The sequence below is a fragment of the Nuphar pumila genome, chromosome 8 (assembly GCF_984573655.1).
Source record: "Nuphar pumila chromosome 8, dmNupPumi1.hap1.1, whole genome shotgun sequence".
Taxonomy (NCBI): Eukaryota; Viridiplantae; Streptophyta; class Magnoliopsida; order Nymphaeales; family Nymphaeaceae; genus Nuphar; species Nuphar pumila.
The window spans coordinates 109106083-109117867 of record NC_143256.1 but is presented as its reverse complement, the minus strand read 5'-3'; the positions used below and the strand labels follow the sequence as shown (position 1 = coordinate 109117867).

Here is an 11785-nt window from a genome sequence, read left to right as displayed (position 1 = left end):
ACCAGCATGGCCAGGAAGAGTGAAAGATGAGGGTGGTGAACAGAAAGCTTACTTTGGCCTTCAGACTGCTCGCGTATTAATACAGTTTGAGTGCAGAAACAAGAAAGACAAACAGATTTGGACTCAAGGAGTTCAGTAGTTGCTGCTTTGCAAGAGCAATGAAAACATTGATGTATCTCTCTACAAAGAAAGGAAGTGGGAGCTTGCAGAAAAGCATATTATGATTTAATTACTTATATGGAAAAGAAAATGGCGTGCCTACTGTAATATTTGTGCCACAAAAAAACAAAAAAAGGCCTATTTATAGATTTACAGAGACTGCTGAAGACTTTTCATATGATTTGAAACAATGAGATTTCCATGCTTCAAAGAACCAATTAGCAAGAAATGCCGGTGGAGGTGACAACAGTTCCCTGCCAACATTCACTCTAATTCTTTTGCAAAGTCCTCATTATCAACAAAAACCTGAGAAAAAATAGGTGCAGAAATTCAGAAAAATGTACACAGGAATCATGCATAATTCAATGAGATTTAAAACAAAAATGCCTAAGATACTTTACGCCATCTTTTTAAACCATGTAGAAACAGCATATTAAGTGAAAATAGTCTCAGAGTTCTATCTGAAGCTTAGTTGTCATAGGTGCTAAGCGGAGCCTAGGCGGTGAGACCCTAGAAAGGCCTAGCCGGGGCCTAGGCGGTATCCAAAATAAAAAAACATAAAAAACATAATAAGATGCATATATAGTCTTCTCTTTCTTCTCCTTCTTGAAGAAGAAAACAAATGATATGTCTTCAAAATTTGAACAAGGTCCTCTCTTTTTTATAGAACCAAAGCTATGCCTCTTGAAGATGCTCTTGAAACTCGCATTGACATGACCAATAAGAGTGATGATGTTTTGGCCGTTACTAGGCCGGGTTCCAATGTAAGGGCCTATATGCCTTTCTACTTTTTAAAACAAAATAACTATAATAGTGGATTCTACTACAATAGTGGATATAAGAAGGGTGTTATTTATCACTATTGTAATGAATCGAGACATATTAAACCGGTATGCCCAAAGCTTAAAGGCAAAATCACTTCAGTTAGAGAAATCACACCAAAGAAAGAAGAATCAAGCAAGAATGGAGGAAATATTAAAGACACTCTTAGTCAAATATCGGAGGCACTTCAACTTCTAAAATCATCTTCTACTTTGAGTGTTGTCATTGCATCTTCTTCATCTCCTCTAGGTATGTGGATTCTTGACTCGAGTGCTTCCTTTCATATGACACCTCATAAGAATACCCTCCAAAATTTGCACTAATTCTACATCTTACATCAACAGCCAATGAACCTCTTTAAAAATAAATAATATTGGAACCAGTGTTGTGAAAAGCGTTGAAGCGTAGCGAGGAGCTTCACCAAAAACTGAGGTGAGGCGTAAAGCGCAAGCCTTAAATTTTTTTTTGAAAACTTAAAAAAAGTTATAAAAAATATCTAAAAATACAAATAAATAAAGAAATGCTTTATTGATGAAGTAACAACTAATAAGAAATAGAAAATCTCAAATCAATACTAAAAAATATAAGATTAACATATAAAAGTAACTAAAAACTGATTACCTGAAAAACTAATTATATAATTGAAAAATATAATGTCCTATAAAGCAAGCAACAACCAATAAGCAATAGAAAATCTCAAATAAGTACTAAAAAATATGAGATTAACATATAAAAAGCAAAATAAACTAATTAAAAGCTTACTAATTAAAAACAAACTAAAAGCTTACTAATTAAAAATAAAAGTAAAATACTCTAATTAATATAAAACAAGCATCTTCTTCTTCGTTTTTGTTTTTTGCTCTTCACGCCTCAGGCTGGCGCCTTGAGGTAAGCCTTTTGCGCCTCAAGGCACGTTTTTGATAACACTGTTTGGAACACTTGATTTAAAAAATTCTCAAAAACTTTTTGTTCCAAAATCAAATTAATTTTTTGTTTCATCTCTCAAATTTCTAATTATGGTTGCAAAATTTCTTTCTCATCTAAAGATTAAACTATGTGTAGGATCTTCAATCGGGGAAGCTAATTAGGCAAGACTATAAGAGAGGCAATAATTATTTTATGGATTTTTTATCTCTTTCACCCAAGTCATTTTGTAATTATGTGCAAGACAAAAGTATTAATAGTTGAAATAAGAGACTTGGCATCCTAGTTTTTCGAAGATGTATCTCCTTTTTTTGAAAAATATTTGTAATAAAAAAGATATATCTTGTAAAGATTTAATTTTTGAAAAAATGAAAGAAATTCTCTTCCCTCATAGAACTTTTATTTCTACTCGACCTTTTGAATTAGTGCATTCGGATGTATGGGGTCCTTCACCGATCATATCAAAAGGAGATTACTCCTAGTATGTTATTTACGTTGATGATTTTACTATATACACATGAATTTATTTTCTAAATCTTAAATCCGATGTGTTATCTTTATTTAAAGAATTTCATATAATGATTGAAAATCAATTTCTTAGTAATATATCCATACTTAGATCGGATTCGGGAGGAGAGTACATGTCAAATGACTTTCAAAGCTACTTGAAACAAAAATAGAATGTCATTAAAGATTTTGTTCTAGAACTCCACAACAAAATAGGTTAGCGGAAAGAAAGCATATACGTATAATAGAAACTACTAGAACTCTTCTAATTTCTAGGGACATTCCAAAAAAAATTTGGGCCGAAGCTGTTTTAACCTCAAATTAATAAATAGAACTCCATCTTCTTTACAAAATGTTTCCATTTCAAAAACTTTTTAAAATGACTCAATTTTAAAAGACTAAGAATATTTAGTTGTAAGTGTTATGTGCTTAATCATAAAAATGATAAACTATCTCCAAAATCCATTGAATATGTTTTTTTGGGCTATGGTGAAAATAAAAAAGGGCACCGATACTTTGATCCAATAAAAAACAAACTCTATATTTCTAAAAATGTCATCTTTCTTGAAAATAAAAATGGGTTTGATAACAAAGGACCTAAAGAAGAAATTGACTATTCATTTCTATTTGATCTATTGCCAAGACATGATGAGTCTAACTCTATTGATGTGTTTGACTCTTGGATAATAACTCTAGTATCATCCGGTTGTTGTTGAAGTTAGTCATCAACATGAAAGTTTAAATAAAATTGCATCTAATGATATGCATGTGTATACTCGGCGAGGTCAAGGTAACCATCCATGTTCTCTGGACAAGTTCTTTCAAAACATATCCTTAGAGGAATCCCAACTTAAGAGATCTAATCGAATCTCTAGAGATCCTAATAGATTTGTATCATATGACGCATTTTCTCCAAACTTTAGAGCATGTTTAATAACATAAGAGTCATCTCATTATAATGATGTCAAACAATATCATCATTGGAACAAAGCAATGAAAATAGAACTTAATGCCCTTAAGAAAGCCAACACATGAAAAATAGTTGATCTTACTTTAAACAAGAAACCTATAGAATGTAGATGGGTGTTTATCAGGAAACCTTTGCCCTCATCGCAAGAATGACAAGTGTTTGAACCCTAATTGCCATTGCCTCTATCCAAAAATGGCTTATTTATCAATTAAATGTTAAAAATGCATCTTTAAATGAAGAACTTGGTGAGGAAGTTTACATGGACCCCCCTCTAGGGGTTAATATAAATAAATAAAATTTAAAAGTTACAAAGGCCCTTCATGATCTTAAACAAACTGCTAAGGCTTGGTATGCTAAATTTAGTAATGTTTTGATTAATTTGGGATTTATCTCTTGTTATACTGACATTGTTCTCTTTATCAAGAAAACAGAAAATAAAATTGTGATTCTTCTTCTATATGTTGATGATATAATCATCACAGGAAATGACAAAAAATAGATTATTACATCTATCTTAAAAAAACTTTTGATATGTCTGACTTGGGGTTTTTGAGATATTTTTTAAGAATTGAGGTTGCATAGTCACCCAAAGGATATATTCTCTCTCAGGTGAAATTGACTGTTGACATATGTGTTATGTCAGGAGTTTCAGATGAAAAGAAGGTAGAGACCCCAGAAGTCATAAATGTCAAATTAAGACTTGAAGATGGTATATTGCTCAAAGATCCTACTCTATATTGCCAATTGATTGGATCTCTCACCTACCTTTTTATCACCTGATCTGATATCGCTCATGTGGTTCATGCAGCAAGTCAGTTTCAACATGCTCCTACCAAAGTGCACATGATTGCAGTTACGAGGATTGTTCGATATATTAAAAACACAATCTCAAAAGGGATTTTTTTATCCTCTTCTTCATCTTTAGATTTAACTGCTTACGCTGATGTTGACTGAAGTGATAACCCAAATGCTAGAATCTCAACTATTAGTTTTTGTGTTTTTTTAGGGGATTATTTAATTTTTTGGACGTGTAAAAAATAACAAAAAATCTCGTTATCTTCAACTGAGGCAGAATATCGAGCAATGACAATTACAACAATTAAGCTTGTATGGCTCAGGACTCTTCTCCAAGACATGGGAGTTTCCATCTCAAAATCTTTGAAGATGTGTTCCGACAACAAAAGTGCAATCTACATAGCAAGGAATCACACATTTCATTAAAAAACCAAACATATTGAAATGGACTGTCACTATGTTTGTGATGAATATTTAAAATGAATTATTGAGTTTTTGTATGTCATATTTCTTCTTAACAAATTTTTGGTGATCTCATCATAAGTTTGAGAGAGGGTGTTAAATATATATATATATATATATATATATATATATATATATATATATATATATATATATATATATATATATATATATTGTCATAACCCTCAGGGGTATTTTTCGCTTTTTACCCTATGTAATTAGGTCAGTCCACTAGGAACTGTTTTGTAATCTTTTATTTTGTTTTTTGTTTTTTGTTTTTTGTTTGTTCTTTTCATTTAATAACAAAGGGTACTTTGGACCCTCTCCATAGAGTTGTTGGGACCCTCCCCAACGGTCATAAAGGGGCTCCCAACGACTCTATGGGAGTCCCCTCTTGGTCCTCCATTGTGTATAAATAGGGGCCATTGCTCCCTCTCTTTTTTATGTTTTTTAGCATTCATCAATACAAGTTATTATTTATTTTTATGTTCTTTGTGCTCTTGTGCTCAAGTACTTTGTGGTTTTATATATCTTGCCCATTAGTGGCTTTATTATTGTGTGGTTAAGATCTCTATTGCCTCTTGTGATATAGCTCTTGTGATCTCACATTTCATTACAATAAGCCCCCACCAATCTCTCCAACCAGGCTGGAATCATCTGACAAATATAGATAGTTGAACTTGGTCTGATTTGTTGAGTCAGAAAAGTTGCTGAAATGACAAAAGTCAAATTTTGACTGACTGAATGGCAGCCTTTGGCTTAGCTGTCTATCCACACAGTTGATCAGGCTGGGAATATATTGAAAACCAGATGGTGCCAGCTTCATGCTCTTATTCCTACTGTATTTCAATTTAAAAGATGAAAAAATAGCTAGGCACTGGCCTGATCTGTTAGCAAAGACTGGGAACATGGAAGCAATAATGTCTACCCAGGATGAAGCATTGAGATAGAGGTGCAAAACAAGCCCAGCTCGTTAAGCTTGGCTTGGGTTCACTCATTTGGATAGATAAGCCAAGCCCGAGCCTAGCTTTAGGCTCAGTTATGGGAATGAACCAAGCTCAAGGACAGTGTTTGGGGTTGTTAAAGCTCCTTTAATCTTGCTTGTATATTTTTCTTAATAATATATTTATTGTATAAGGTGAATATGTATATTATATCTAATACAAATTACAAAAAAAAAAGGAATTTGCCTGGACTGTTAGGGTGATTGGCCCTCATGCATGAGGTTGTGGTTCAAATCCCACCATCTCCACTTTTACTGTTTTCATAAAAAATGACATTTTTATTATATTTCTTCTGTTCGAACTCAGCTGAGCTCCAGCTCAACATGAGGTGAGCTCGAGAAGACCAGCCTTGAGCTCACCTAGGCTTGTGTGGGCACCTACACATGGCCTTCACTGAGTGATCAAAGGAAAAACACTCAAATCACATAGACTGAATCAATCAAACATTGATAGTCTCAAGTCAGTCCGTGCATGCAAAGGTTTTCAATAACCCTAAATTATCCAAGATCACAAACCATATATTTGAATATTCCAAATGTTTCTATGATTATAAAATGCTAAAAGATAGGGTAATCTTACCGATATCATCAATTTTTACCAGAAAGAGAGAACAGGGATCCTACCCTGGTTTCTAAAGTCAACTCCCTTAACTCAAATCTTAAATCAAGATCAGTTTCAAATCTGCAAGACTTATTCAGATGATCATGACCAAGTTGGCTGTTATTAGAAACTTCCAAATATTGATTCCTAATTCTTCAATTGAGCACAGTTCAAAAGTCAAGTCCATGTGATCCAGAGATGGGCACAATCAGCATCAAAGCCAGTTTGTTAAAAGGTTGCAAGAGAATATCAGTATATGAAAACTTTCTCGTTCAGATTCAGATGTAAACAAACATTCATGATCCAATGTCAATTTGCACAAAAGCCCAGTTGCATCCAGGATATATCACCATGTCAGAAAGGTGTACATACTTCACATACAAGATGAAGTTCATGGAATTTTTACACTTTCGAACAGTTGGAAGAAAGAACAGAGAATTACCGTTTTCCAACCATCAGGATCTAAGCAGGCAGTGATTTTGGTGCTGATAACTGGCAATGGACCAGGTGCTCTTGTAATTTCCCCCCCAGCAAGTTTAATTGCTTCTGCAGTTTTGTAAACATCATCCGTGCCAATCGCAATCTGCACAAAAACATTATTAAGTGTTTCAGAGGGCCAAAGAACGAAGAATGCCAAGATTCTGAGAATGGTCCAAAAGTTTAGTTGCAGAGACAGAAATACATCTGTTTAAATTAATGTATATAGCAATGTTCAAATACAAGGAATCAGCTTGAAATTTGAAGGTAGCCTTTATCTAAGCAGCTTGTTTAGCCAGCTGATAATGAAGCTCGGTCAAGTCAACCTGGCAATACAGCAACTCTTCCAAGTCCACAGTGAGGTTTGCAGAAATCCATGTTGACTTGAACCATTTACCCAGGTTAAAAGTATTGGAAGAGTGTGGAGCTTGTTCGCTACTTGGATGTGAATCCTATAATTGTGCCGATCCAAGTAATATCTGAACTACACTTGTAGAGTCCTTGTAACACTCTTTGGCTTCCAATATTTAAAGAGGGTCATCCGCCCTTTGTAACGCATCCCTCACAATCGAATAACAGGGTTTCAGTGCGGCCGTGGACGTAGGCAATTCTTGCCGAACCACGTAAATCTTTGTTCCTTGTGTGGTTTGATTTCTTCTTTTGCTTCTTCCCGTTTATTTTGTTTTTTGTCGATTCATCGGTTCTGTGCCTATCATTTCCCAACAAAAAGGAGTCCAACATTTAACAAGGTTGAGTTAATAAAAACCATTTCTAGTACAACACCATTAGCAGGAATGTGGAACTTAGAAGAATCAAGTCCCAAGAACAAAATTGTTCCTAGAATTTAGATTTAACAGGAAAGATATTTTATTAATGTGAGCACAGGGTTCAGTTTTGATAAGCATAGTATTTTCTTTGTATCCTGTTCTCTTTCTACTAAAGCTATGGGAAAAGATAAAAATCATCTCTGAGTGATGGAAGAGATGAAATCTGATTGGCCTTATCACAGAAAGAATTAATAGAGATAGAAACTCTTCAATGATCTTGCCTATCAACTAAACACATCAATAAAAATTGTATTACCTGTGCATAAGCATTTCCTTTGTCATATTCTGTGACTCCATAGTTGTAAGTCAACTCCAACACAGCACTTTTCTCCTCAGGTCCATAACCCATCATGGCAATTGTATACTGACATGAACAATATTAGATAATTAGCACAAAATTGGAAAACTCAGTCACCAACCAAGGTCAAAATTGTCCAAAATATGATACACTATGTAATTGTAGGTAGGCTAGTTGGATAGGATTCAGAAGAGAAACAGAAAATCCAATAAAATGATGCTTGGTTACCTTGTCCTCCAGATTATCACGCGTCCGGAGAAGCTCCATACCAAAAGCCTTCATGTTTGCAGTAATTAAGCATGCATAAGAAATGAGTGTAAGTAAGATGAAACAAACTATTGAACAATAGGACAGCATATTAAGCTGATAACAGTCAATAAAACAAAACTGGCCTTCTTGTAGAAGTCAATAGATCTATCCAGATCTCCAACTCTCAGCATGACTTGACACAATGGTTCAGGTGTGGGTCCTCTTTCAAGAAGCTCAAATTTATAACCATTGGGGTCTTCCACAAAAGCAATCACAGTACTACCACCTTTCACAGGACCAGGCTCCCTGGTGACCTTCCCCCCTTTAGCTTTTATAAGATCAACTGTCTTGTAAACCTGTGCCAACATCCCCAGAAACTCAAGAAGGCCAAATACAATAATGATTGATGAAAATGAAATAGTTGGGACATGGAATTTTATATTACATACAAGGGAACCATAAAACAAAGGAAAGTTCTAAAGAGGACATTTTCCACAAGTCCCTGTTAATTATTGCCATGTGGCAGAAAAGTTCAAAACATTCACTGATCAGTGGGACAACGCCCACAATACACAACACAAAGAAATATTTAAGGTTGGTGCATTAAGAAACCAACTATAAAAAACAGTTTCACATTCACTAAGAATTATGTAACTTCACCTAGAAAACCACATTTCTGTTGTTTCTTCCATCTTGCATGTCTATTACTGAATTCAAAAATATCCATCATCACAAGTATGCATCATATAACAAGTTCAGGAAGATCCGGATGGATTTCAGTTTGTAATGGGTCATGTATTTGAAACAGTATAGAAAGTCATGCATAAAAATCAATGTCAGTCAAGCAAACACGAGTCACCATACAAGTCCCTTGCAATTTATTTGAAGCATGCTAAACCATGTCAATGGAATGAAAACCCAGTTTTAAGAATAGAATCTTACATCCTCAACTGCAATACCAAAGTGTCCAAAACCGGCCCCTATGTCGTACTTCTCTACTCCATAATCTGAACATTCCAAGAAAATCAAAAGATATGATATTAATGAAAGACGCAAGTGTAACCAGCAGTTAACGAGAAGCCAACGGAAGTACAGGTTGCCATGTAAAGAATGCAGGAGATTAAATCATCATACATACTGTAAGTGAGCTCTACAACAAAATGTGAATCTTCAGGTCCGTATCCAAGAAAAGCATTCGAGAATCGTTCTTCAGGTATATCACGTTTCCTCAACAATTTCATTCCCAGGCATTCTGTGTAGAATCTGATAACATTCCACACGATTAAGAATAGAAACCATAAAAACCAATCAAATAAGTACTCCATACAATGAGGACATGTACTTGATTGTCTTGTCCAAGTTCCCAACACGATAAACAACATGAAGCAGTCTACGCTTATCCTTTTTCACCCAGTCTAAACCAACTTCCTGGCTTGTGGCAGTGCTAGTTTGCACCACGTTCCCAGTTGTTCCGGCCTCCATAGCACTTCCTTCTACTCTGAGTAAGTTTGAAGATTTTACTCCAAAGATATGTGCTTGCTGAATAGCTGGGTGCAACAACAAATGAACAGACCAGTTAACTGCAGCAGAACAATCACCCACACAAGCACACACATGAATGGCATTGTCCAAAATGGATGATAACAAGCTTTTCTGGTGCCAGAATTGAGCCCCCATAAAAAAATGGGGAGCACAAAAACTCAAGCTACACGGCTCTTCCTACTAAACAGAAGAAACTAGTAGCTTAGTTTCCTCATGCACAGGCACACAATTAGCTAAGTTAAGCTCTGAAACTGTTAAGTATAAAATTGTGAATTACCAGCAACAATTCATGAATGAATATTATTTCTATTGCAAGAATTCATGATGTTTTAATGAAACAGGCAATGCCTGGATAAACATCATAGTCTATAGACCGTTGCTAACTTTCTGCAGTAAAGAATTCACCTATATCAAGAACCATTTCATCCAAATTTTGACTAAGTTTTCAATACCCCGAAAATAAGAAACCCAAAATTCTCAAGATGAAAACCTCCAAACAAGAAAAGGAGGACAGGAGAGAAGCAAGTTCCTTATTAGACCCCAAAAAAACAAAAACATTTTGTTGAAGAATAATAATTCTCACGTCCGAAACAAAAAACTACGCAAAATTTACAGAAATAGGGAAAGAAAATGCTAGACATTCAGGTACAAACAGAGAAACGAACGTTGGGAACCCCACAATTCATCACACCCTAGCTCAAAAAACCATCAAAAACAGAATTTGCTGTTTGGTGGTACTCCAAGACCATGCATTCAAGATGGGTGAAAGAAGGAACACCAAAAAGGAGGAAGGCAACAAGGGTCTTGAAGAGAAAACGGAAAGGAAGGGACTTGTACCGCTGCCCAGCAGCCTCCGGGAAGGATTCGATGCGGATAGCGAGACCACGAAGCGAGAACTCCATGGGTATCTGGAGGAAAGAAACGAGGAGATTGAAGAAGGGTGGAAGGAAACGAGGTGGAGGGAGGGAGAGGCTGCTAAAGCGATTCTGCCCATCTCTCTCTCTCTCTCTCTCTCTCTCTATAAAAAAAAAGAGAGAAGGATATTTAAAAACCTTCACCTCCCCATCCATTGGGGCAAGAAGACAGCACATGGGCATGTGCAGCACATCTAAATTAGGGGTGTCAACGGGTCGGGTTCGGTTCGGATTCAGGTGAAATCAGACCCAAACCTCATTTAAAATTATGGTACCGGGTTCGAACCCGAGTCTAATCGGATTCGGGATCCTATAAAGATTACATGAACCAGATCCAAAACATACCCGATAAAATAATATTTTTTATTATTTTTAAATTGAAAATTTGTGTATATTAATTGGAACTTAACAAATCACACCTGGCTCCATATATTAATCTGACCCTTTGGGTCTGACCTGGATTCTAATCGGGCATTCTTATTTATCACCAAACCCGGTACATATCGGGCACCCCTAATCTTAATGCAGATTTTGGTTCAAGACCGGATCAGGTAACCTTTTTGAATGATTGGATTGGATTAGCCCCTACCTTATTGGAAATGCAAAGTGGTCAAATGAAGCGGGTTTGGGATGAGCCATGGTTGGGGTTGACACAGTTTGGTTCCAAAATTTTGGAGTAGCCAATCTGAATGCTCTCTAGATAAAAAATGGAATTGTATGAATCCCACTTTTTATGATAATATTGGGCTTGATCAAAGTGGTTGGAAACAATGGTTTTACATGTGATGTGAAGAGAAGAAATGTACTAAAGATGCAGGGAGTGTTTTGTGTGTGCATGCCGATGCTGCAGAAACCGTTGTATACACTAGCAACAGGAGAAGACATTAAACGGATTTTCAACTGATCCAAATCAGTTTAATCCGACTAGGTAGCCAAAGTCAGATCCAATTAATAGTTGGAATCAAGTTCTTCATATGAATCCAAGTACAAATCCCATTAAAATCCTAATAAGAATACATGTAAATGCTGGATTTTAAACAAGCCGGATCCAGCTTCAGTTTTAGTTGATTCCCATCCTGACTTCTAATCCAAATCTGAAACTGATTATGCCAAATCCGATTAAGTTGGACTCGGTAATGCCTTGATCAAACCCAAGTCTGGCTTATTTACATCCCTATGTAGGAGCCAGGGGATTCGTAGGACTTCGACTAATCAACTTTTAGCCTTGTCTTGGT

The 11785-nt window shown here is 35.7% G+C and overlaps 1 protein-coding gene across 1 annotated transcript; it reads right to left on the bottom strand.

The window, feature by feature from the left end:
- Positions 1 to 203: 203 nt before the first annotated feature.
- On the bottom strand, positions 204 to 10706 carry LOC149830177 (putative lactoylglutathione lyase, chloroplastic). The gene is made up of 9 exons (XM_090016359.1): positions 10474 to 10706; positions 9437 to 9641; positions 9233 to 9357; positions 9037 to 9101; positions 8238 to 8450; positions 8074 to 8121; positions 7804 to 7911; positions 6686 to 6826; positions 204 to 465 (listed from the first exon to the last, which is right to left on the bottom strand). Exons 1-9 carry the CDS (start codon positions 10628 to 10630, stop codon positions 424 to 426), a joined length of 1104 nt encoding a protein of 367 aa, XP_089872485.1. The 5' UTR covers positions 10631 to 10706; the 3' UTR covers positions 204 to 423.
- Between the last annotated feature and the right edge of the window lie 1079 nt (positions 10707 to 11785).